The sequence below is a fragment of the Macaca mulatta genome, chromosome 2 (assembly GCF_049350105.2).
Source record: "Macaca mulatta isolate MMU2019108-1 chromosome 2, T2T-MMU8v2.0, whole genome shotgun sequence".
Taxonomy (NCBI): Eukaryota; Metazoa; Chordata; class Mammalia; order Primates; family Cercopithecidae; genus Macaca; species Macaca mulatta.
The window spans coordinates 45,810,821-45,835,730 of NC_133407.1; the positions used below are offsets into that span (position 1 = coordinate 45,810,821).

Here is a 24,910-nt window from a genome sequence, read left to right on the forward strand (position 1 = left end):
GCCTGTAATCCCAGCTACTCATGAGGCTGAGGCGGGAGAATCGCTTGAACCCAGGAGACGGAGGTTGCGGTGAGCTGAGATCGCACCATTGCATTCCAGCCTGGGCAACAAGAGCGAAACTCTGTCTCAATAAATAAATAAATAAATAAATCTGGGGTTTTCGCATGAAGAAATACGTGTGTCCAGGAGCCTTCCTCTTCTTGTATCCCTTAGCTCTCGAATAGACCCCACAACCGGAGGCTCTTGAGAGCTCGTGGGCCCCTCCCACTGTCTGGGCAATTCACACATGCATGCTTTCTTTACACTTCCAGGGAATCTCACCTGATTCTTTGGGGCTACAATGTGCCACACACAAGTGACTCCTGCAGGGTAATCCCGGTCTGGCCAGTTGGGGGTTTTAAAAGAGCCGGAAGGTCTGTCAAGGCGTCCTCCACAATACTGATCCCCTTCAAGTATTAAACAAGGAAAAAAGCACAGAAGTTTATGTAGGTTACAGCAATACAACCATGTGAAGATTAGGAATGTGGGATCTTTGGTGAGAGTACAGTAAATAAAGGCAACGGCAGAAGCGCTTACATTTTCCCTTAAAAATATGGTTTACATATATAACCCCCCCAACACACACAATGAATGATCTCCGTTACCTGACATAGCGTATCAACACAAGAGAGGGCAGAAGTGGACTCAGGGCCTCTTTTCTTTTCTTTTTTTTTTCTTAGACAAGGAAGACAAAACATTTGAATTTGCACTCATTCAGAAAGCTTGTAGGCTCAAATAATCATAGAGATGTGAGGATTCCTCAAGACATTGGTATTTAGTAAATACCCAGGGACAAAATTTGAATTAGTTGATATAGACAGCTCTCATTACTAGAAAACTTTACTTGTTATATATATAGATATATATATCTTTAATAAGTTTTAAGAATAAATTTGGTTTGTAAAAATAATACATTTATAAATTTTCAGCAGTACAGGAAGGCATAAGGAAGAAAGTAAAAATCTATCCCCAAATCCCTAGTTTCAGCCACCAAAAACTAATCACATTTAATAGGTGACAAATAACATTTCAGGCAGCTGTACTCATAGGCTGCACATGTACCTGTAGGTTGGCAGAAATAATGTAAGAATTATTTTAATACAAAGTTCTAAATTTAATTTTACTTGAATGTAAATAACAAAAACTGAACTGAAACTAAAATAATTATACTTTAATGGAATATTTCTTTGACACAGAATATAATCATTCTTAAACTTCTAAATTTAAGAAAATGTATTATAAAAATAGAGGTTGGAATAATTTCTAAATCTCCATTTAATGAAAAATTTCAAGTATATACAAAGTTAAGTAGAATAATATAACGTCCTCCTACATATCCATTACCCAGTTACAATAATTGTCATCATTCTATTATTCTATCTATATTGTTACCCACTCCCCACCACCGGCTTCATTGTTTTTATTATTATTATTTCACAGGTTTTTGGGAGATAAATTCACATACTCTGAAATGCACAAATCTTAGCTGTACAAATTTGAAAAATGGCTATACCTGTGTAAACCACACTGCTATGATGATATGGAATCCATTTCCCACTAAATTTGTGCATCCCTGCCCATCCTGCCAGTTCTCTACACTACTTTTCTGAAAAACTTCCCCGTAGATGAGGTTTCTTTTTTTTTTTTTTTTATACTTTAAGTTCTAGGGTACATGTGCACAACGTGCAGGTTTCTTACATATGTATACATGTGCCATGTTGGTGTGCTGCACCCATCAACTCGTCATTTACATTAGGTATATCTCCTAATGCTATCCTTCCCCCCTCCCCCCTCCCCACAATAGGACCCGGGGTGTGATGTTCCCCTTCCTGTATCCAAGTGATCTCATTGTTCAATTCCCACCTATGAGTGAGAACATGCGGTATCTGGTTTTCTGTTCTTGCAATAGTTTGCTGAGAATGATGGTTTCCAGCTGCATCAGATGAGTTTAATTTTACAGCTCCATGTAAATTTGTTCACCCATTCTCCTGCTGATGGGTTGTTTCTAGTCTGGACTATTGTGAATGAAGCTGCTATGAACAGTTTTGTACACATTTTTTGTACATGTACCTTCATTTCTCTTATATAAATACCCAGGACTGCAACTGCTGGGCCAAGCGTAGATGTAAATATTTAATTTCATGAAAAACTACTGCAACTTTTCTCCAAGTGGCTGCATCATTTTGCACCTCTCTGAGTAGAACACTTTGGTTGCTTTACATCCTTGCTACCACTTGATGGTGTCAGTTTTTTTAGCCAACACAGTGGGTAAGTAATGGCATCTCACTGTAATTTTAATTTGCATTTCCCTGATGACTAATGAGAGATACTGAGTAGTTTTGCATGCACTTATTGGCCATTCATATCTTCCTTTGTGAAGTGTCCAAGTGTTTTGCCAATTTTTATACTTACTGGAATCTTTATCTTTTTATCATTGAGTTGTATGAGTTCTTTGTATATTCTGAATACAAGTTCTTCACCAGATATTTCTGTGAATATTTTCTCCCATTCCGTAGGTTGCCTATTCGTATTTGTAACCGTGTCTTTTTATAAGCATTAGTTTTAATTTTAATGAAGTTTCATATTTTTCCTTTTACTTTCAAACAACTTGGTTTTTGTATTTCAAGTGCTTTCTTGTAGACAACATAGAGCTGGGTCCGACTTTTCAATCCATTCTAACAATAACTGTCTTCTAATCAGAGTATTTAATAATTTACATTTAATATATTTATTGATCTTCTTGGATTTAATGTGCGATTTACTATTTTTTTCTATTTGTTTTACCTTTCTTTTATTCCATCTATTTTTCCTTCCAGCCTTCTTTGGGTTAGTTGGATAATTTTAGTATTCTATTTTAATCTTTTGGCTTTTAGTGATAACTCCTGCATTTTTAATGGGTTCTCTAGGGATTATAATACGAATGTTTAACTTATCAAAATTCACTCAGAGTTAATATTGTACTTCTCTAGGTGTTGTATATGTATGTGCAACAGTATAATTACATTTATGTGTCCATCCTTTGGTTGTCAAACATATTACATCACACACTATATATTCCACATCACAGTGCTAAGGTTTTTTTGTCTTGAACAGATACATGTAAAGAAATTAAGAGAAGAGAAGAAAAAACATATGCCCTATTATATTTACTATTTCCAGTGACCTTCATTCCTTCTGTTACTTTCATTTTACCCTACAAGGTCATTTCCCTCAACCTGAGGAATTCTCTTCAATATTTCTACAAGTGCAAGGATAAAAATGTCTTTCAGAGATTTGTAGTGTTAATCTGAAAATGTCTTTATTTTACTTACATTCTTGAAGGCTGGCTATAGAATAGTGGTTGACAGTTTTATTCCAGCGCTTTAAAAATACTATGACAGGCCAGGGGCAGTGGCTCACACCTGTAATCCTAACACTTTGGGAGGCTGAGGTGAGCAGATCACCTGAGGTCAGGAGTTCGAAACCAGACTGGCCAATATGGTGAAACCCTGTCTCTACCAAAAATAGAAAAATTAGCCAGCCGTGGTGGCGCACGCCTATAATCCCAGCTGCTTGAGAGACTGAAGCACGAGAATCACCTGAACCTGGGAAGTGGAGGTTGCAGTGAGCTGAGATCACGCCACTGCACTCTAGCCTAGGCAACAAGAGTGAAACTCAGTCTCACAAAAAAAAAACAAAAAAAACACTATGACACTGCCTTCTGGCTTCCAATGTTTCTGATGAAATGGAAGCCATCATTCTTATCACTGTTCTTCTGTATGTAATTTAGTTTCATCTGATTGATTTCAAGATTTTTTCTTTGTCTTTAAATTTCTGTAATTTAATTATAATGTGCATAGGTGGTGTTTCATTTTTATTTGTCCTGTAGAGTGTATTGACGCTCTTGACTCTATTTTTTTTTTGAGTTACACTTTATTTATTTTTTAAAAACTATTATTATACTTTAAGTTCTAGGGTACATGTGCATAACGTGCAGGTTTGTTACATATGTATACTTGTGCCATGTTGCTGTGCTGCACCCATCAACTCGTCAGCACCCATCAACTTGTCATTTACATCAGGTATAACTCCCAATGCAATCCCTCCCCCCTCCCCCCTCCCCATGATAGGCCCCGGTGTGTGATGTTCCCCTTCCCGAGTCCAAGTGATCTCATTGTTCAGTTCCCACCTATGAGTGAGAACATGCAAGCCGGGCGCGGTGGCTCACGCCTGTAATCCCAGCACTTTGGGAGGCTGAGGCGGGCGGATCACAAGGTCAGGAGATCGAGACCACGGTGAAACCCCGTCTCTACTAAAAATACAAAAATATTAGCCGGGCGCGGTGGCGGGCGCCTGTAGTCCCAGCTACTCAGGAGGCTGAGGCAGGAGAATGGCGTAAACCCAGGAGGCGGAGCTTGCAGTGAGCCGAGATCGCGCCACTGCACTCCAGCCTGGGCAACAGAGCGAGACTCCGTCTCAAAAAAAAAAAAAAAAAAAAAAAAAAAAGAGAACATGCAGTGTTTGGTTTTCTGTTCTTGTGATAGTTTGCTAAGAATGATGGTTTCCAGCTGCATCCATGTCCCTACAAAGGACATGAACTCATCCTTTTTTATGGCTGCATAGTATTCCATGGTGTATATGTGCCACATTTTCTTAATCCAGTCTGTCACTGATGGACATTTGGGTTGATTCCAAGTCTTTGCTATTGTGAATAGTGCCGCAATAAACATACATGTGCATGTGTCTTTATAGCAGCCTGATTTATAATCCTTTGGGTATATACCCAGTAATGGGATGGCTGGGTCATATGGTACATCTAGTTCTAGATCTTTGAGGAATCACCATACTGTTTTCCATAATGGTTGAACTAGTTTACAGTCCCACCAACAGTGTAAAAGTGTTCCTATTTCTCCACATCCTCTCCAGCACCTGTTGTTTCCTGACTTTTTAATGATCGCCATTCTAACTGGTGTGAGATGGTATTTCATTGTGGTTTTGATTTGCATTTCTCTGATGGCCAGTGATGATGAGCATTTTTTCATGTGTCTATTGGCTGTATGAATGTCTTCTTTTGAGAAATGTCTGTTCATATCTTTTGCCCACTTTTTGATGGGGTTGTTTTTTTCTTGTAAATTTGTTTGAGTTCTTTGTAGGTTCTGGATATTAGCCCTTTGTCAGATGAGTAGATTGCAAAAATTTTCTCCCATTCTGTAGGTTGCCTGTTCACTCTGATGGTAGTTTCTTTTGCTGTGCAGAAGCTTTTTAGTTTAATTAGATCCCATTTGTCAATTTTGGCTTTTACTGCCGTTGCTTTTGGTGTTTTAGACATGAAGTCTTTGCCCATGCCTATGTCCTGAATGGTACTACCTAGGTTTTCCTCTAGGGTTTTTATGGTATTAGGTCTAACATTTAAGTCTCTAATCCATCTTGAATTAATTTTCGTATAAGGAGTAAGGAAAGGATCCAGTTTCAGCTTTCTACTTATGGCTAGCCAATTTTCCCAGCACCATTTATTAAATAGGGAGTCCTTTCCCCATTTCTTGTTTCTCTCAGGTTTGTCAAAGATCAGATGGCTGTAGATGTGTGGTATTATTTCTGAGGACTCTGTTCTGTTCCATTGGTCTATATCTCTGTTTTGGTACCAGTACCATGCTGTTTTGGTTACTGTAGCCTTGTAGTATAGTTTGAAGTCAGGTAGTGTGATGCCTCCAGCTTTGTTCTTTTGACTTAGGATTGTCTTGGAGATGCGGGCTCTTTTTTGGTTCCATATGAACTTTAAAGCAGTTTTTTCCAATTCTGTGAAGAAACTCATTGGTAGCTTGATGGGGATGGCATTGAATCTATAAATAACCTTGGGCAGTATGGCCATTTTCATGATATTGATTCTTCCTATCCATGAGCATGGTATTTCCATTTGTTTGTGTCCTCTTTTATTTCACTGAGCAGTGGTTTGTAGTTCTCCTTGAAGAGGTCCTTTACATCCCTTGTAAGTTGGATTCCTAGGTATTTTATTCTCTTTGAAGCAATTGTGAATGGAAGTTCATTCATGATTTGGCTCTCTGTTTGTCTGTTACTGGTGTATAAGAATGCTTGTGATTTTTGCACATTAATTTTGTATCCTGAGACTTTGCTGAAGTTGTTTATCAGCTTAAGGAGATTTTGGGCTGAGACAATGGGGTTTTCTAAATATACAATCATGTCATCTGCAAACAGGGACAATTTGACTTCTTCTTTTCCTAACTGAATACCCTTGATTTCTTTCTCTTGCCTGATTGCCCTAGCCAGAACTTCCAACACTATGTTGAATAGGAGTGGTGAGAGAGGGCATCCCTGTCTTGTGCCAGTTTTCAAAGGGAATTTTTCCAGTTTTTGCCCATTCAGTATGATATTGGCTGTGGGTTTGTCATAAATAGCTCTTATTATTTTGAGGTACATTCCATCAATACCGAATTTATTGAGCGTTTTTAGCACGAAGGGCTGTTGAATTTTGTCAAAAGCCTTTTCTGCATCTATTGAGATAATCATGTGGTTCTTGTCTTTGGTTCTGTTTATATGCTGGATTATGTTTATTGATTTGCAAATGTTGAACCAGCCTTGCATCCCAGGGATGAAGCCCACTTGATCATGGTGGATAAGCTTTTTGATGTGCTGCTGAATCCGGTTTGCCAGTATTTTATTGAGGATTTTTGCATCGATGTTCATCAGGGATATTGGTCTAAAATTCTTTTATTGTTGTGTCTCTGCCAGGCTTTGGTATCAGGATGATGTTGGCCTCATAAAATGAGTTAGGGAGGATTCCCTCTTTTTCTATTGATTGGAATAGTTTCAGAAGGAATGGTACCAGCTCCTCCTTGTACCTCTGGTAGAATTCAGCTGTGAATCCATCTGGTCCTGGACTTTTTTTGGTTGGTAGGCTATTAATTATTGCCTCAATTTCAGAGCCTGCTATTGGTCTATTCAGGGATTCAACTTCTTCCTGGTTTAGTCTTGGAAGAGTGTAAGTGTCCAGGAAATTATCCATTTCTGCTAGATTTTCTAGTTTATTTGCGTAGAGGTGTTTATAGTATTCTCTGATGGTAGTTTGTATTTCTGTGGGGTCGGTGGTGATATTCCCTTTATCATTTTTTATTGCGTCTATTTGATTCTTCTCTCTTTTCTTCTTTATTAGTCTTGCTAGCGATCTGTCAATTTTGTTGATCTTTTCAAAAAACCAACTCCTGGATTCATTGATTTTTTGGAGGGTTTTTTGTGTCTCTATCTCCTTCAGTTCTGCTCTGATTTGAGTTATTTCTTGCCTTCTGCTAGCTTTTGAATGTGTTTGCTCTTGCTTCTCTAGTTCTTTTAATTGTGATTTAGAGTGTCAATTTTAGATCTTTCCTGCTTTCTCTTGTGGGCATTTAGTGCTATAAATTTCCCTCTACACACTGCTTTAAATGTGTCCCAGAGATTCTGGTATGTTGTATCTTTGTTCTCATTGGTTTCAAAGAACATCTTTATTTCTGCCTTCATTTCGTTATGTACCCAGTAGTCATTCAGGAGCAGGTTGTTCAGTTTCCATGTAGTTGAGCGGTTTTGATTGAGTTTCTTAGTCCTGAGTTCTAGTTTGATTGCACTGTGGTCTGAGAGACAGTTTGTTATAATTTCTGTTCTTGTACATTTGCTGAGGAGTGCTTTACTTCCAGTTATGTGGTCAATTTTGGAATAAGTGCGATGTGGTGCTGAGAAGAATGTATATTCTGTTGATTTGGGGTGGAGAGTTCTATAGATGTCTATTAGGTCTGCTTGCTGCAGAGATGAGTTCAATTCCTGGATATCCTTGTTAACTTTCTGTCTCGTTGATCTGTCTAATGTTGACAGTGGAGTGTTGAAGTCTCCCATTATTATTGTATGGGAGTCTAAGTCTCTTTGTAAGTCTCTAAGGACTTGCTTTATGAATATGGGTGCTCCTGTATTGGGTGCATATATATTTAGGATAGTTAGCTCTTCCTGTTGAATTGATCCCTTCACCATTATGTAATGGCCTTCTTTGTCTCTTTTGATCTTTGATGGTTTAAAGTCTGTTTTATCAGAGACTAGTATTGCAACCCCTGCTTTTTTTTGTTCTCCATTTGCTTGGTAAATCTTCCTCCATCCCTTTATTTTGAGCCTATGTATGTCTCTGCGTGTGAGATGGGTCGCCTGAATACAGCAGACTGATGGGTCTTGATTCTTTATCCAGTTTGCCAGTCTGTGTCTTTTAATTGGAGCATTTAGTCCATTTACATTTAAGGTTAATATTGTTATGTGTGAACTTGATCCTGCCATTATGATATTAACTGGTTATTTTGCTCGTTAGTTGATGCAGTTTCTTCCTAGCCTCGATGGTCCTTACATTTTGGCATGTTTTTGCAATGGCTGGTACCGGTTGTTCCTTTCCATGTTTAGTGCTTCCTTCAGGGTCTCTTGTAAGGCAGGCCTAGTGGTGACAAAATCTCTAAGCATTTGCTTATCTGTAAAGGATTTTATTTCTCCTTCACTTATGAAACTTAGTTTGGCTGGATATGAAATTCTGGGTTGAAAATTCTTTTCTTTAAGAATATTGAATATTGGCCCCCACTCTCTTCTGGCTTGGAGAGTTTCTGCCGAGAGATCTGCTGTTAGTCTGATGGGCTTCCCTTTGTGGGTAACCCGACCTTTCTCTCTGGCTGCCCTTAAGATTTTTTCCTTCATTTCAACTTTGGTGAATCTGGCAATTATGTGTCTTGGAGTTGCTCTTCTCGAGGAGTATCTTTGTGGCGTTCTCTGTATTTCCTGGATTTGAATGTTGGCCTGCCCTACTAGGTTGGGGAAGTTCTCCTGGATGATATCCTGAAGAGTGTTTTCCAACTTGGTTCCATTTTCCCCCTCACTTTCAGGCACCCCAATCAGACGTAGATTTGGTCTTTTTACATAATCCCATACTTCTTGCAGGCTTTGTTCATTTCTTTTTCTTCTTTTTTCTTTTGGTTTCTCTTCTCGCTTCATCTCGTTCATTTGATCCTCAATCGCTGATACTCTTTCTTCCAGTTGATCGAGTCGGTTACTGAAGCTTGTGCATTTGTCACGTATTTCTCGTGTCATGGTTTTCATCTCTTTCATTTCGTTTATGACCTTCTCTGCATTAATTACTCTAGCCATCAATTCTTCCACTTTTTTTTCAAGATTTTTAGTTTCTTTGCGCTGGGTACGTAATTCCTCCTTTAGCTCTGAGAAGTTTGATGGACTGAAGCCTTCTTCTCTCATCTCGTCAAAGTCATTCTCCATCAAGCTTTGATCCATTGCTGGCGATGAGCTGCGCTCCTTTGCCAGGGGAGATGCGCTCTTATTTTTTGAATTTCCAGCTTTTCTGCCCTGCTTTTTCCCCATCTTTGTGGTTTTATCTGCCTCTGGTCTTTGATGATGATGGTGACGTACTGATGGGGTTTTGGTGTAGGTGTCCTTCCTGTTTGATAATTTTCCTTCTAACAGTCAGGACCCTCAGCTGTAGGTCTGTTGGAGATTGCTTGAGGTCCACTCCAGACCCTGTTTCCCTGGGTGTCAGCAGCAGAGGCTGCAGAAGATAGAATATTGCTGAACAGCGAGTGTAACTGATTCTTGCTTTGGAGGCTTCCTCTCAGGGGTGTACTCACCCTGTGAGGTGTGGGGTATCAGACTGTCCCTAGTGGGGGATGTCTCCCAGTTAGGCTACTCAGGGGTCAGGGACCCACTTGAGCAGGCAGTCTGTCCCTTCTCAGATCTCAACCTCCGTGTTGGGAGATCCACTGCTCTCTTCAAAACTGTCAGAGTCGTTTGCGTCTGCAGAGGTTTCTGCTGCTTTTGTTGCTGTTTATCTGTGCCCTGTCCCCAGAGGTGGAGTCTACAGAGACAGGCAGGTTTCCTTGAGCTGCTGTGAGCTCCACCCAGTTTGAGCTTCCCAGCGGCTTTGTTTACCTACTTAAGCCTCAGCAATGGCGGGCACCCCCTCCCCCAGCCTCGCTGCTGCCTTGTGGTTAGATTGCAGACTGCTGTGCTAGCAATGAGGGAGGCTCCGTGGGCGTGGGACCCTCCCGGCCAGGTGTGGGATATAATCTCCTGGTGTGCCTGTTTGCTTAAAGCGCAGTATTGGGGTGGGAGTTACCCAATTTTCCAGGTGTTGTGTGTCTCAGTTCCCCTGGCTAGGAAAAGGGATTCCCTTTCCCCTTGTGCTTCCCAGGTGAGGCGATGCCTCGCCCTGCTTCAGCTCTTGCTGGTCGGGCTGCAGCAGCTGACCAGCACCGATTGTCTGGCACTCCCTAGTGAGATGAACCCAGTACCTCAGTTGAAAATGCAGAAATCACCGGTCTTCTGTGTCGCTCGCACTGGGAATTGGAGACTGGAGACTATTCGGCCCTCTATTTTTTTATTTTTATTTATTTTTTAGACGGATTCTTGCTCTGTTGCCCGGGCTGGAGTGCAGTGGCGCAATCTTGGCTCCCTGCAACCTCTGCCTCCTGAGTTCAAGCGATTCTCCTGCCTCAGCCACCCAAGTAGCTGGGATTACAGGAGCACGTGACCATGCCTGGCTATGTTTTTTGTATTTTTTAGCAGAGACGGGGTTTCACCATGTTGGCCAGGCTGGTCTTGAACTCCTGATCTCAGGTGTTCTGCCTGCCTTGGCTTCCCAAGGTGCTGGGATTACAGGCATGAGCCACCGTGTCCAGCCCCTCGTGACTCTGTAAGTTGATGTTCTCCACCATATTTGAGCAGAGTCAAGTCATTATATCTTTAAAATTTTTTTTACTTTATTATCACTTTCTTCTTCTGGGACAAAAATTACAGATGTTAGACCACTTGATATTGTCTCACTGGTTTCTCGAGCTCTTTTTCTTCAATCTTCTTCCTTTTTCTTTAGATTGAGTGATTTGTATTTAAGTTCACTGACTCTTTTTTTCTGCCATCTCCAATCTACTTGTGAGCACACCAGGTACATTTTAAAATTTCAGATCCTGTTTCCTTTATCTCTAGAATTACTCTATTTTTTAATAGTCCCTGTTTCTCTTCTGAGATTCTCAATTTGTTTATTTATTATGCACATATTTCCCTTTATAAATCCTGTAACAAACTTGTAATAGCAGCTTTAAAGTACTTGTTTGCTAATTGCAACATCTGAGTTACCTTGGTATCAGTTCTTATTGACTGCGTTTGTCCTTGAATAGGGACACACTTTTCCTGTTTCATTACATAACTATAGACTGGACATTATGCATGATACATTATACTCTAGATTATGTTGTGTTCTGATAAAAATGATTTTGTTTTAGCAGGCATTTAACTTGGCTAGACTCAAACTTAAAGTCTGTTTCCCTGGCAGCAGGCAGCAGCTGTAATCTCTCTTCAGTTCTTTCATTTTTCAGCTGATGCTTTTGTGCCAGGCCAACTGGGCTCTCCTCCACACATGTAGAGTTTAGCTGTCAAAGATTTCAGTAGATTTTATATGAATATTTTGCACCTCAATTCTGTAGTTCCCTGCCTGGATTTCTTCCCCAACATTCTGGCTACTCTTGCAGCCCCAGATGCTGTCCTCTGACCTTTCAAGAAAAATGTGGCACTACAGTCCAATCCAAAAGCAGATTATGGACTGCTCTTTGGCTGAAAACATACAAATATTGCCCACTGCAGTGATCTTTCAAAAGTAGAGATTTCTACCCTTAGGAGACATGTACTAACATGAAAATATCCTAAGACCTAGCGTTAAGTAAAAAGAAAAGGCTGTAAAATAATATGAATGTATGTCTCCATATAAATAAGCGTGTGTGTGTGTGTGTGTATATATATACACACACACACATATTTATTGCTGAGACAGGGTCTCACTCTGCCACCCAGGCTGCAGTACAGTGGTGCGATCATGGCTCACTGCAGCCGTGACGTCCCTGGGCTCAGGTGATTCTCCTACCTCAGCCTCCCGAGTAGCTGGGACAACAGGTGTGTGCTACCATACCCAGATAATTTTTGTATTTTTTGTAGAGATGGGTTTCACCATTTTGCCCAGGCTGGTCTTGAACTCCTGAGCTCAAGACATCTACCTGCCCTTGGTCCTCCAGTGTTGGGATTACAGACATGAGTCACCACGCCTGGCCTCCACTTTTATTTTTTAAAAGCTATTGTATAAGCACTCAAATAAAAGTAAGCACACATAGAAAGGTAAGGGAACCACTGGCCATGGCTATTTCTGGAGAAGGGCCTATGGAGTGGTGAAGGAGTGTGTTTGTATATTTGCATGTGTGCTTATGTATGCAAGCTCCACATTTTTACTCTATGAATTTCTATATTTGATTTTTTACAAGAATGCATGTGGACTTAAAAGGCTGATTTCTTTCTTTATTGGTCTTGTCATGGTTTGATGGCATTCACTAGCTCTTTGAGAACTACTCTTAAGCTTTAAAGGAGTAAATAACTATCAGGTGCCAAGAACAGTGAACCAACATTACTGTTGTTATTGCCATTATGTGGAAACAGTACCTCTTTCGTTTGGTTCAGCAGCGGAGAACATGGCCATGAAGCCATTGCCAGCAGTGTTGGCGTCAGAAATCATCTGCACCATCATCTTGTTGCTACTGGACACAAGGGCTCCAGGCCGGAAAGTGCCACAGAAGCGGCCAATGCGCTGGCCATTGGCGTGGCCATTGTACACATCCACAAAGTCATAGCGGCACAGGTTGTCACTCTCAAGGTCTATGAATCGGAAATTAAGAACGACTACTTTTCCTTCGGGAACCTGCCAAGAAAAGGGCCAATTAGAAAACTGTCATGAAAACAATATCTGAGGCTTTGACATTTAGTCACTTACTTCAGTGTGTAGATTAAAGTATAATATCCAAGATAATGCTTTTTCCTCTCTCACATCTGAACCAACCCAAGGGAAGTTTTCTAGCAGATTGCATTCCTAAAAAATTTAAGTACTTATTTTCTTTGGACAAATTCCACAATTCTCCAGGATTCACAATCTTATTCCTTAAGAACTTACCTCAACAAAGCTGCAAAATATTAGATCAGTCTTATTAATGGATGAGTCATTGCGCAGAAAGAATACCAGTCCTGATTGGACCTTAGCATATATCTGCATATTCTAAAACACCATGGCACCTAGAGATATTGCTTAGCAAAGAAACATTTTAAAATATCATTTCTTACAAATAATACAGTAGAACACACTCAATGCCTGTGTATAGAATGTTTCTATGAAGTTCAAAATAAAGAATTTATTTGGCAATTGTGTAGTTAATTTACAGGTAATTCACTTTGGGTCCTGAAACATCCAGATGAACTAACTATACTGAATAAACGAACTGAGTAATTGCTGAATCATCTCTTCTGAATGTCACTGAGTTTTGTGTTCACTTGTTTTCCAGGTGAAGACTTTATATGTCAGGAAGCCTTGAAACACAAGGCACTAATGAAGAAAAAGATAAGCTTTCATTTTCTCATATTTTATTTGTCATAATTTCCCCATAAAATTCTTAATGATGGTTCCTTCCTTATTCCCTGAGTAGGCAGAAAAAAAATGGCTATAAAAGCATTTGGTAGGATTCTTAGGTTACAAAAGCCCCATTTCTTTCCCAGTTCACACCACCTTTTAATTTTTTCATTCAAGTTGTTCAGTCATAAAGTCTTGATCATAATTGTTTTACTCCTTTAATCAGATGAGGTCTCCACTTAATAGTGGAGAATTCCATTCTGTAAAAACTTACATATAACAAAACTCAGTGATTAAAAAAACCAAAGTGAAAAATCCAAACACACACAATCAAAAGTGGTTGGTTTATATTCATCTTAATTAACTATTTCAGACTCAAGGGTCAATAGATGCTTTGACATCAATGTGGCTTCCCCATGTTGGTAAGTGCAGTGCCATACATTTTATTTTCCTACGGTAAGATGAAGAGTTTTCAGTGCTAATTTTTGTGTCAAACACATCTACACACCTCATGGTAGAAACTGTAATGGCATAGTCCCCAAAAGGGACATGTTTGGCTTTGCCATGGTTGCATTCTAATTCCTAGAAGCTTATCTCAGTGGTGTGAATATCAGAGTTCCAAAGAACTTACAACAGCTTAAGAAGCTAATAGCATAAAGAACAAATTAAATTGTAAACATTATCACCAAGATGTCTCTTGTAGAACTTCCTGTCTTTTGCTTTGTTTATTGTTTTGCGCACAACCTCTATTTGTACAATGATCAGAAAGTTATCAAAATACGATGCCACATCTGTAATCTTAAATATAAGCAGGCTCTCTATGAATCACTGAAAAAGTCCTAGCCATGAAAAGAATCTCAAACTAATTTGTTTTTTTCTTGCATGAACAGTGACTATTTGTGTAAATGTATAGGGGGTTAAGTAACTCAAAGCTATGAAACTTGGTGAAGTCACTCCCAGAGTGAATGTGGATAGAAAAAAAGGAAGAGGTCTAAGTATAGAGGCCTGGAACACTCCAATGTCATCAAGTCTGTGAAGAGGTCAAACCACAATAGAGACAGAGTCAGCAAGTAGGAGGCAACCAAAGCATGTGGCGTCCGGAAGCCAGGCGAAGAGAGTACGTCAAGGAGGAATGAATAGGCAACTGAGTTAAGCACTGCTGCTGAGAAAGACCAGCGGATTCAGCAACACAGAAGTTGATCAACCAGAAGTCACTGGTAATGCTGACAAAGCTGTTTTGGTGGCACCATGGGGAGAACACTGGATAAGAGAAGGATCATGAGAAAATGGGGTGAGAGGAAATGGTGACAATAAATATAGACAAGCTTTTGAAGGAGTTTTGCTGTAAAGATGAACAGAGTAATATGGGGATAGCCGGAAGGGGATATGGGGTCTAGGCAGGGTTTTTGCAATGGGTGCTTCCTAAGGCATGTTTGCATGCTGATGGGAAGGATTCTGTAGAGAGGGCAAAACTGATGAAGCAAAAGAGAGGGAGGATTGCTTAAGAGATGTCCTCGAGCAGACAAAGAGGGATCTGATCTACAGAAGGAACAGCTGTGGAGTTGGCCTTAATAGGAGCATGGACAGTTTTGCCCAGTGAGAGGAGGGAAGGCAGATGTAGGTAGGTCAGTAAATGAGGTGGTGAAAGCATACAGAATTTTTTTTCTGGATTGCTTTTCTTAGTGAAATAGAAAACAAGGTCATCGGCAGCAAATGTGGAAGAGAGAGGAGTTACTGGGAATCTCATAACAGAAGAGAAAGTGAGGAAATGGATTAAGGAAATGCAGCAGGAGTACCAGGACTGCTGGGGGCCCACTTGAAGTAAATGAATTAAAATTAAGACTTCTCTGCATGGTGGAGGTATTAGTTTTTGTTTGTTCGTGGTCTTCTTCCCCAGCCACATTCAGCTCCGTGGGCGGAGGTAAGGGCAGGTGGAGAGTTGGATGTAAGCAGTAGGGGAGAGTGATGAGCTTTGCCAAGTGAGGATATGGCGGGACAGAGGGACAAGGGAGTTGAAGACACAGGCAAGAGAATGACCCTAATGACGTGCCATGCAATCCAAACTGGGTTAGGATGGAAATTAGGACCCAGTGGGGTGAGGACAGTAACAACCAAGACTGTGGTGGAGTAAGGACAAAATAACAGTGGAGGTGGGAGGCTGAGGAATTATGGAGCATACGTTCTTTGGCGGAGAGGAGGTTAAAGACCTGAGAAGATCACCCATATAGATACTGAAATTATAGTGGATTAGGACAAGGAAGAGTGTTGAAGACAGTGACAGTGAACCAGGAGTTAAAATTTGCAAGAAGTGAGGAAGACTGTCCTGGAGGCTTTAGACGATTTCAATGAGCAGAGGAACAGGGAGATATAATCATGTTTCATTGGCAGGTTCTTAGTCCTCTGACACTATTTAGACAATTCTGTCGACTCTCTCCTGTAGACAGGTGTTGAAATTAACTACAGGACTTGGATGCTCATTCTCAATAAAATAAATCATTTGTTCCAAAAAGTTTTGTACCTGTTCCCATGGCAATGAAAATTTGAGAATGAGACACAGATATGATCATCAATAGAAACTGGGTTACATCATTGCAATTTTGAACACATGCTGACCCGAACAACCCCAGCAAAGTTTCTTTTGAAAGAAGGATGCAGAGGTAATCTGTACCCGTGTGAGTCTCCTATAATCAGAGACAAATGTCATCTTGCACTGAAAGCCAGAGAGAAATTCTATTGCAAATGAGATGCATACTGCTGTGAACCTTTTCAGTATAACACAACATCTGTTCTTCATTTTTATACGAGTGATCAAGATTGTCTGATGCCCTCTCAAGCAAGCTTTGATAAGAGCTCCTGATTGTCATTCTAAAGGACTTTAGAAAGAATATTCTCTGAAGATGGCCTTTCCACTTGGAGAATCCACAGTTCGTATCCTTGAATTTTCTTTGTTAAGACTAGCAAAAAAAAAAAAAAAACAGAAAGATACACAGAATAATTTAACACCTGGATACCAAACACGAAATTGACTTTTGTTAACATTTTGTTAATATATTTTTAAAGTCTCCTTTAATGAAGTAAATAAAACATTTCAGATAAAAGTAAGATTTCCTTTGTCTTCATCCCAGGCCCCATTTCCTCCTCCTTCCTCAGAAGCAACCACTGTTACAAATTTAGTGGGTTTCCTTCCATGCTGATCAAAATATTTGTGTGTGTGTGTGTGTGTGTGTGTATATTTATATATATATATGTATGTGAGTATATATATACACACACATAAATATGTATATCTATACACATAAATATTTGTGTATACATTATGTATACATGCTTGTAATCTTAATGCTTTGGGAGGCCAAGGCAGGAGGATTGCTTGAGTCCAGGAGTTCAAGACCAGCCTGGGCAACATAGGGACATCGTGTCTCTACAAAAAATTTAAAAATTTAGCTGGATGTGGTGGTGCATGCCTGTAGTCCCAGCTACTTAGGAGGCTGAAGTGTGAGGATTACTTGAGCCTGGGACATCAAAGCTGCAGTGAGCCATGATCACACCACTGCACTCTAGCCTGGAGGACAGAGAGACCCTGTTTAAAAAAAAAAAAAAAAAAGAAAGGAAAATGGGATAATGTTGTACATCTAACTCCACAACCTGGGCATCCTTGAATTTTCTGGCTGAGGAAGAAGAGAAGAAGGAAAAATAAAAATACATAGGACCTTCACAAGCTATTCCTTCCACCTGGAACATGTTCCCACTTCTGCCTTTCTCTCACTCATGCTTAGGGTCTCAGTCTCAAGGTCACTTCCTCCTGGAGACATGCCTAGACACCCCCAAACCCCAAGGTGGGCTCTGTCCAATTAGCAGTGCACCCCTCAGGTCTGTGAGCACGGGCAGGCTCAGCCCACTCACTCACTCACTGTATGTTATAAAGCTCAACCTCGAGAAGGCAAGGATCCTTCCTGCCTTGTTCACTGTTGCATCACCAGGATCTGACATGGCCCCAAGTTGAAGCTTAACATTAAAAATATTTGTTAAATGAATAACCCATTAGGTACTCAATGAATCACCGGCTTCCTTGCACAAATCACAGACAATATACCTACTGCTGGCTCTACCTCTTTCATTCTAATATATTCTGCCTTGCCTGGCAGCGGAGCTCCAAAAGGCCACCCTCTTTTCTAAGCCATTCTTTGCAAAAAGAAGATGAATATCTTTTTGGAAACTTTATATTTCAAATCTCCTGTAAATGCTAACACTTAACGCAGAAACTCAAGGTGCTTTTTTGGTGGCAATCAGATGAAGCTACTGTTTTGTGAGATTATATTGACTTGGGTATTCATTATCTGCCTGCAGAAAAACAATTCGATGTTTGTGTTTTTTCCTATCAACAGCAAAGTCCTGTGTGGGCCAAAACCTAGAGCTTCCACAGTGACCTCAACTCACCCCACAGCTCCTGGGATGTCCTCACTGTCACAGGCAAACATGCCAAGGCTCTCGATGCCGGGGCTCCTGCCAGAGGACAGAGGAACTGCATTTTAAGCTGATGGTTTGCATTTTTAGGACACTATGAGCGAAATGAAAATAGGAGGCCAGCTTCTGTGTGGAGGAGTGAGTTTCTGCAGGAATGGGAATGCTCCTTTGTGTCTGCAGCTTTTCCTCCCCAAACACATCATTTACTACTTGGATCAAAAAGAACTGTGTTTGCAGCACATGTGATTTTTTTTTAAGCCATCATTCTAATCTTCTACAATTTCCCTCTTCCACAAACAAACCTTTGGGAACGTGCATTCTAAAATGAAGACCACAGTTTATCTACGTAAAGCTCGAGGCACAGCCACTCAGTGTCACCTCTCTCATGTACCTCCAAAGGTATTCCAGAAAGATCTATAGACAAGTTATGTACAAATATTTGGCAGTCTTTCTAGAGGGGGATAAATCAGAAGCTTACAAGATCTTATTCATCTATATTCTAGATATATTTCAATACTACTTTTTTAAATGTAAATCTTATACATGTTTAAAAAATAAAACATATATTGATTAGCAGAAATAACGTGATGTTTTGAACATTTTCTTTTGTTTTTGGGGATTTCACCAAAAAAACTTTACCCCTGGATGTCCAGAAGGAGCATGGAAACTCCCATCCACCTTGAGCCCAGCATGAAGACATCAGTGGAGATAACCACTGAAAACCACCCAAAACTTTCCCGCTGCACTTTAGAATACAATCTTCACCTTAATTATAGTTCACTCTTACTGAACATCAGGTGCCAGGTATTTTTCTATGCACTATATATGTATCACTTCATTTAATCCCTTACAGCAACCCTATGAAGTTGATATTATTATTAGCCCAACTTTACAGTTTACAGGTGAGGAAACTGAGGCACAGAGAGGTTAAAACACTGCATGATATATCCCCTTATCTCTCATCTTTCTCCTTCAAGCAACAACTTGGCTGTCATGCCACTTTTCTGTTCAAGGCGCCCTCCGAGCTGGTTTCTACCTAAGGCCCTTTGCACAGCCTGGTCCTCTGCCTGGCACAGCCTTCTCCCTGATATTCACGGGTCTGACTCCACCTCATCATCTAGGTCAGCTCAAGAGTCACCGTTTCAGAGAAGCCTATCCTGAGCACCCCTCGTCACTTAGATCACACAGCCCTCTTATTTCTTCACAGATTATTTATCATCTGTCTCACCATCAGAATGTAAGCTACAGAGAACAGCTTGTCTGTGGGTCTACAGTTTGTCCAATGCTTGGCTACTACAGGTGCTCAGAAAATATTCACTGAATAAATGACGGGGATCCTTATAATCTTATAAAAAAAAATAGTGCAGGCCATGACTCCTCTTACTAGCACATACCTTTATATAACAATGTAAACTCACAAGCACAGGGCAAGCATCATTAAGATCCTTACGGGGAGGAAGAAATGGCTGAGAGCGGTTATGATGACTTGCCTAAGGCCACCCAGAAAGTCAATGGCAGAACTCAGGTCACCTGACTTCCACCTTGCTGTGTTTTTCCATGACCTGACTGTGGCAGAGGCTGAGGAGATGCTCCCAAACCTTGTTTCTTCTCAGGTCACACATGGAGTCGACATTTCCCAGCCTCCCTTGCAGTTAAGCTGGGGCCATGAGTCTGGGTCCTGGCCAATGGAATGTGGATGGAAGTGATGCACCCATTCCCTCCAGCCCTAGCCTAATACACCCCGTGCAATCCTTTTGGAGTTCTCTTTTTGCTCTAAGGAGGGGATTCAGTAGAAGAAACGTGGAGGTGCTAGAAGACAACAGAGCCACACAAGGAGGAGTCAGTGCTTAAAGGAGAGCTGCCCACAACAGCTCTCCCACTGCACTGGACTGTGTTGCGTTAGGCCACTGAGACTGGGGGGTTGTTTGTTAGAGCCATTTTGCACTTTGTGTTAATTACCCTGATTAACAAATGGATAGTGACATTCACCAGGTGTCCTTACCCAGCACCTCTGTGGCAGGTAACTGTATAGACACCCTTGTTGTTTGGGGTGCCTACAGGCTCTCTAGGAATCAACAGTGTGACGTGGCTACCAAAGAAGCCGACACAGGCTGTGTGAATAGTAAGGGAGGTACCAGCTTTGCCTAACTGTAGACTGCTTGGAGTACCATGGGCTGAATTCAGGTCAAAGCACCTCACTTTTGAGTAGACATGGATGATCTGGAGCCACCACAAAGGTGAGAAAATTCAGAATCATCGAGGCACATGCTGTAATTTCCATGGCTGCTGCAAAAGTGTAACTAGGCCCTCGAGCCCCTGTTACCATCTCTGAGTTATCACCCCTGAGTCCTTTATCTGTGGCTGGTCAGCTGGGGTGACAGGCAATCAGCAGCCACTAGTACTTCTTGAGCTGAATGAATGAAGACTTGGTTACAAAACAAACAAGAGACAGGACTTCAGGTTACGCTTCTTGTGCAAATGCTGCCTAAGCATGAAGAAGTCAGAAAGATCCTGGCTGGGCCAGGCCCTGCCCTTCGGCACTGGGAAGGTGTTCAGACTGAAGTCTGCCAAGTGGAAAGGCAAATGGGAAAAACGTGAAGGAACAACAAAGCAGAACCCAGAGAAGCAGGAAGGCTACGGTAGATGCAGCAGGATGAGGAGACAGGCAATCGTGCCAAGAGCTGCCGCCTTAGGTTTTGGTTGGGAAAGAGACAACGTTGAAAACGAAGAGTATTCCTTTTCACATACATTTGTCTTGCAGTTTTCCTTTGGCCAATGATACCCTGAGATCCTACTGTGGACATTAGTGGTGGCAAATCTTCTAGCAAGTTATACATTCCTCATCCACGTTCTTGAGAAAACTGGAAATTCACTACTCAGTTTTTCTCTAAACAGGAGCTTTTTTTTTTTTTTTTAAGCCATTTGCTCCTGAAAGGGTTTACAGCAAAACACTTTTTAAAAGCATTACCAAATGATAAGATAAAGAGCTGTGGATACACACCGAGCAATGAATTTCAAAAATACTCTAGGCGAGAGCATCCAGGATATTCTATATACTCTATAGTAAGAGTCCCCATTTCCCAATCCATCGTACGTGTGCAGTGAAGCTGTACTTTCCCATGCTTCCCACTGAACCAGCTGGTGTGAGCCTGGTGCTTCGGGCACCTTACCAGGCCTGGCATCAATCACAGCACTGGCACCTCCTGTGGCTGCAAGGAGCAGCAGCAGCAAATGCTCAGCCCTCCACAACCTGAGACTGGAAGGAGTAGCAGTATCTAGTGGCTGAAGCCCAAGCTGTTTCATGTGATCAGTGTGCGCCCCGCCTGCTGTCCTTGAAAGGTGTTAGTTGTGCTGGGAAAGGAGAGACAGGGTATCACTGGCTGTCTTTCGCATTTGTCATGTGTTGAAGGAGAACTCTGGGCACTGCATATGTGTGTGAAACACTTCTAGACAAGACCATGGTAAAAGGTGGAAGTACTAAGTGAAGCTCTACCAAACCCATCCTAGATTATTTTAAAGCAACTATTAAGAGTAATATTTCTGAAGTCCTTAAAATGACTATAAAAAAGGGAAAGAAGGTAATACTTATTTTAAAACAATGAAAAATCCGTGACAAACGGTAAATCATATGAGAGGCCCTGGATGACAAGTACACTTCAGAAGTGCCCAGGACAAATGTGGACACAGGGCCACCCTGGCCTTAGAACCTCTAGGCCTCTCCTCTAATGTTTGAAGCTGCCCCATTGAATTCCCAACAACCACAGGTTGAATGAATAAATAGCTGTTGAATGAATAAAAGAATGAAAGAATAACAGAAGGGCTTCGTATTACCTGCAGAATGAAGTCCAAACTCCTTAGAATCATAGGGTACGAGGCCCACCCCAGGCTGACATTCTGGCCTCATCTACCCCCCAGCCCTTTGTCTTGGGATCATTCTGTTCATCCTCAAACATACCTGGCCCCTTTCCTTTCCCACCTCTGTGAGGTCGTATGTAAATTCCCTGCCTGGAATATTCTTTCTTCCCTTCTCAGACTATTAACTTCCGCTCCAATTTCAAAGTTGGGGCCAAATACACCTTCTCTAGGAACTCATCCTCTCCCACCCAATTCCTAGACCTGGGGGGATGTTATCTTCCCTCTTTCACCTCCCAGAGACAGAGTCCACTGTTCCCTCTCCCCCTTCAGTACCTCCTCAGCATCCACAGGTCTCGCAGGTGTCTGTGGTGTGCATCTGGTCCTGCAGCGGACTGTGAACCTTGCACAGACAGGAATGTTCTAGTCATCTGTGTCTGAGTAATTGAACCCACATGCCCCTGGCAGCCAGGCATCCCAAAAGCACAATGAAGGTGAAGATAGAGATGGAGAAGTTTCCTATCTTCATATATTTTGGTCTCAGATCTGTGAATAGTTTTGGGATTTTCTTTGCTATTTATTTGTTTTGCAAATCCAACAAGTATTCATCAAATACCAGCTGCTGGCACAGCAACATACACACACATGCACACACATATATGTGTGTGCATGTGTGTATGTGTATCAAACTAGGATAAAACATAAACTCCAAGGGTTCATGTGACCCAGAACCTGGCAGTGCCTCCCTGGGGGAAGTTGGGGGTTCCACTAAGACATGTGAGAGATGGCACCAACAGTTTGTTCATATGCCCATTCTAAGCAGTCTTCTTTGTTATATTCCCTCAACCCATGTATAAAGGATTGTGTGTGTGTGTGTGTATGTGTGTGAGAGAGAGACAGGGTCTCGCTCCGTCACTCAGTCAATTTCTTTATACCTTTGAAAACTGAAACAAAGTACTTAAGCCATTTTAGGGCATTTTCAATTCTCCAGAAGTTGTCAACATAAATTAATCCAGAAGACAGACATGACAGGTGGAGATTCCTGGAGAAAAAGCATCCGTAGGCTAAACCACTAGTACATATTGTCTGGCAGATATTCTTAAAGGTAACAGACATAAAAGCTGGGGGAGACTTTTGCCCTTATAGCTAGGAGCCTTTTTGTCATACAACACCCATGGTTTTTTTTTTGTTTTTTTGTTTTTGGAGACAGTCTGGCTCTGTTGCCCAGGCTGGAGTGCAGTGGCACGATCTCAGCTCACTGCAACCTCCTCCTCCCAGGTTCAAGTGATTCTCCTGCCTCAGCCTCCCAAGTAGCTGGGACTACCTACAGGCACCCACTATCACGACCAGCTAATTTTTGTATTTTTATTGGAAACGGGGTTTCACCATATTGGTCAGGCTGGTCTCGAACTCCTGACCTCAGATCCTCCCACCCCTCAGCCTCACAAAGTGCTGGGATTACAGGCATGAGCCACCATACCTGGCCCATGTTTTCTTCTCAATGACACATGAATATATATATTTTTTCAAAAATGTTTATAAGACAGAACTGACTTCTATGCAATAATCTAAGAAACAAATCTGAAATATTTTCAAGAAAATATCTCCATAAACTGGAATTTCATCTGATAAATCTTTTATGGGTCAGGAACACAAAATTATACTAATTTTTTCTTTTCTTTCTTGTTTTTTTTTTTTTTTTTTTTTGAGACGGAGTCTTTCTGTGTTGTTCAGGTTGGAGTGGAGTGCAGTGGCGTGATATAGGCTCACTGCAACCTCTGCCTCCCGGATTCAAGCGATTCCCCTGCCTCAGCCTCCTAAGTAGCTGGGACTACACGCACGCGCCACCACACCCGGCTAATTTTTTGTGTTTTTAGTGGAAACAGGGTTTCACCATGTTGGCCAGGGTGCTCTGATCCACCCGTCTTGGCCTCCCAAAGTGCTGGGATTACAGGCATGAGCCACTGCGCCCAGCTATGCTAATATTTTATTAGGAATGAAACAAAAAGCTCCTCCCTTCTGGAATAAGAGAAATCAGAGTAAAGAAGCAAGCACATTTAAAACAGAACAGATGTGTACGTGAGTATCGAATGTTCTCTTAAATGAGTAAAAGACAGGCTTTACATGGTAGCATTAAATTGCTACAAAAGAGAACTAAAATTGTTTTCAAATCCAATTCTTACATTAAAAGTATGTCCACAGTTTACAATATAAAAGTATGTCCATCGTTTATAACAGCAATGGGAAATAAGTCCTTGCCCTCTTCCTGCCCCTGACAGCCACTCCTCAGAAGCAACCAGTGTAATTCTTTCAGACATTTTGCCTGAAATTTATTTCCTTGTTGCTTCATATATTATATGCTTATGCTGCTACTTCTTGACTTAGCCCTTTTCAACTTTACCTCTTTGCTTTCTGTTATTCCCCCTATTCCTCTGTCAAAAATTCTGGTTAAATCCATATTCAAGATTTTCATGACTATGCCCACATGAATATTAAATTTTTCACTGCTGGGCTAATTTTTTTTTCATTTTTCCTAAAGCTAATAATTGCCTTTTTGTTGTTGTTGTTGTTGTTGTTGTTTTGTTTTGTTTGAGATGGAGTTTCGTCCTTGTTGCCCAGGCTGGAGTGCAATGGCGCAATCTCGGCTCACTGCAACCTCTGCCTCCCAGGCTCAATCTATTCTCCTGCCTCAGCCCCCCAAGTAGCTGGGATTACAGGTGCCCACCACCACGCCCAGCTAATTCTGTCTTTTTAGTAGAGACGAGGTTTCACCATGTTGGTCAGGCTGATCTCAAACTCTTGACCTCAACTGATCTGCCTGTCTCGGCCTCCCAAAGTGCTGGGATTATAGGCGTGAGCCACCACGCCCGGCCCTGCCTTGTTCTTTGGGTTAGCTTAGTTTTCTATGTGCCTATCACTAAAACCTGTCTCAATACTGGCCAGGCACCAGTATTCTATCAATTCCATTCTCTCCTTGGAAACACCCATTCTGGAGCTCTCCTTCCTCCTGCCCACCCTCTATCCAGTCTGGACTGGCCACTCTCAAGGCCTGCAGCACAGCTGTGGGCTGAGACTTCGCTTCTTCACCAATTCAGGAACCCCTGTTCCCAGGGATTCTATGTC

General features: G+C 41.4%; 1 protein-coding gene across 1 annotated transcript in view; it reads right to left on the minus strand.

The window, feature by feature from the left end:
- PCOLCE2 (procollagen C-endopeptidase enhancer 2) overlaps nucleotides 1-24,910 on the minus strand; it is an 80,001-nt gene that overhangs the window by 25,790 nt on the left and 29,301 nt on the right. The window contains exons 3-4 of the mRNA XM_015131986.3: nucleotides 12,517-12,772; nucleotides 322-446 (exon numbers count right to left, since the gene is read on the minus strand). Coding sequence (XP_014987472.1) covers nucleotides 322-446; nucleotides 12,517-12,772 — 381 coding nt within the window. The remainder of the gene's footprint in view (nucleotides 1-321; nucleotides 447-12,516; nucleotides 12,773-24,910) is intronic.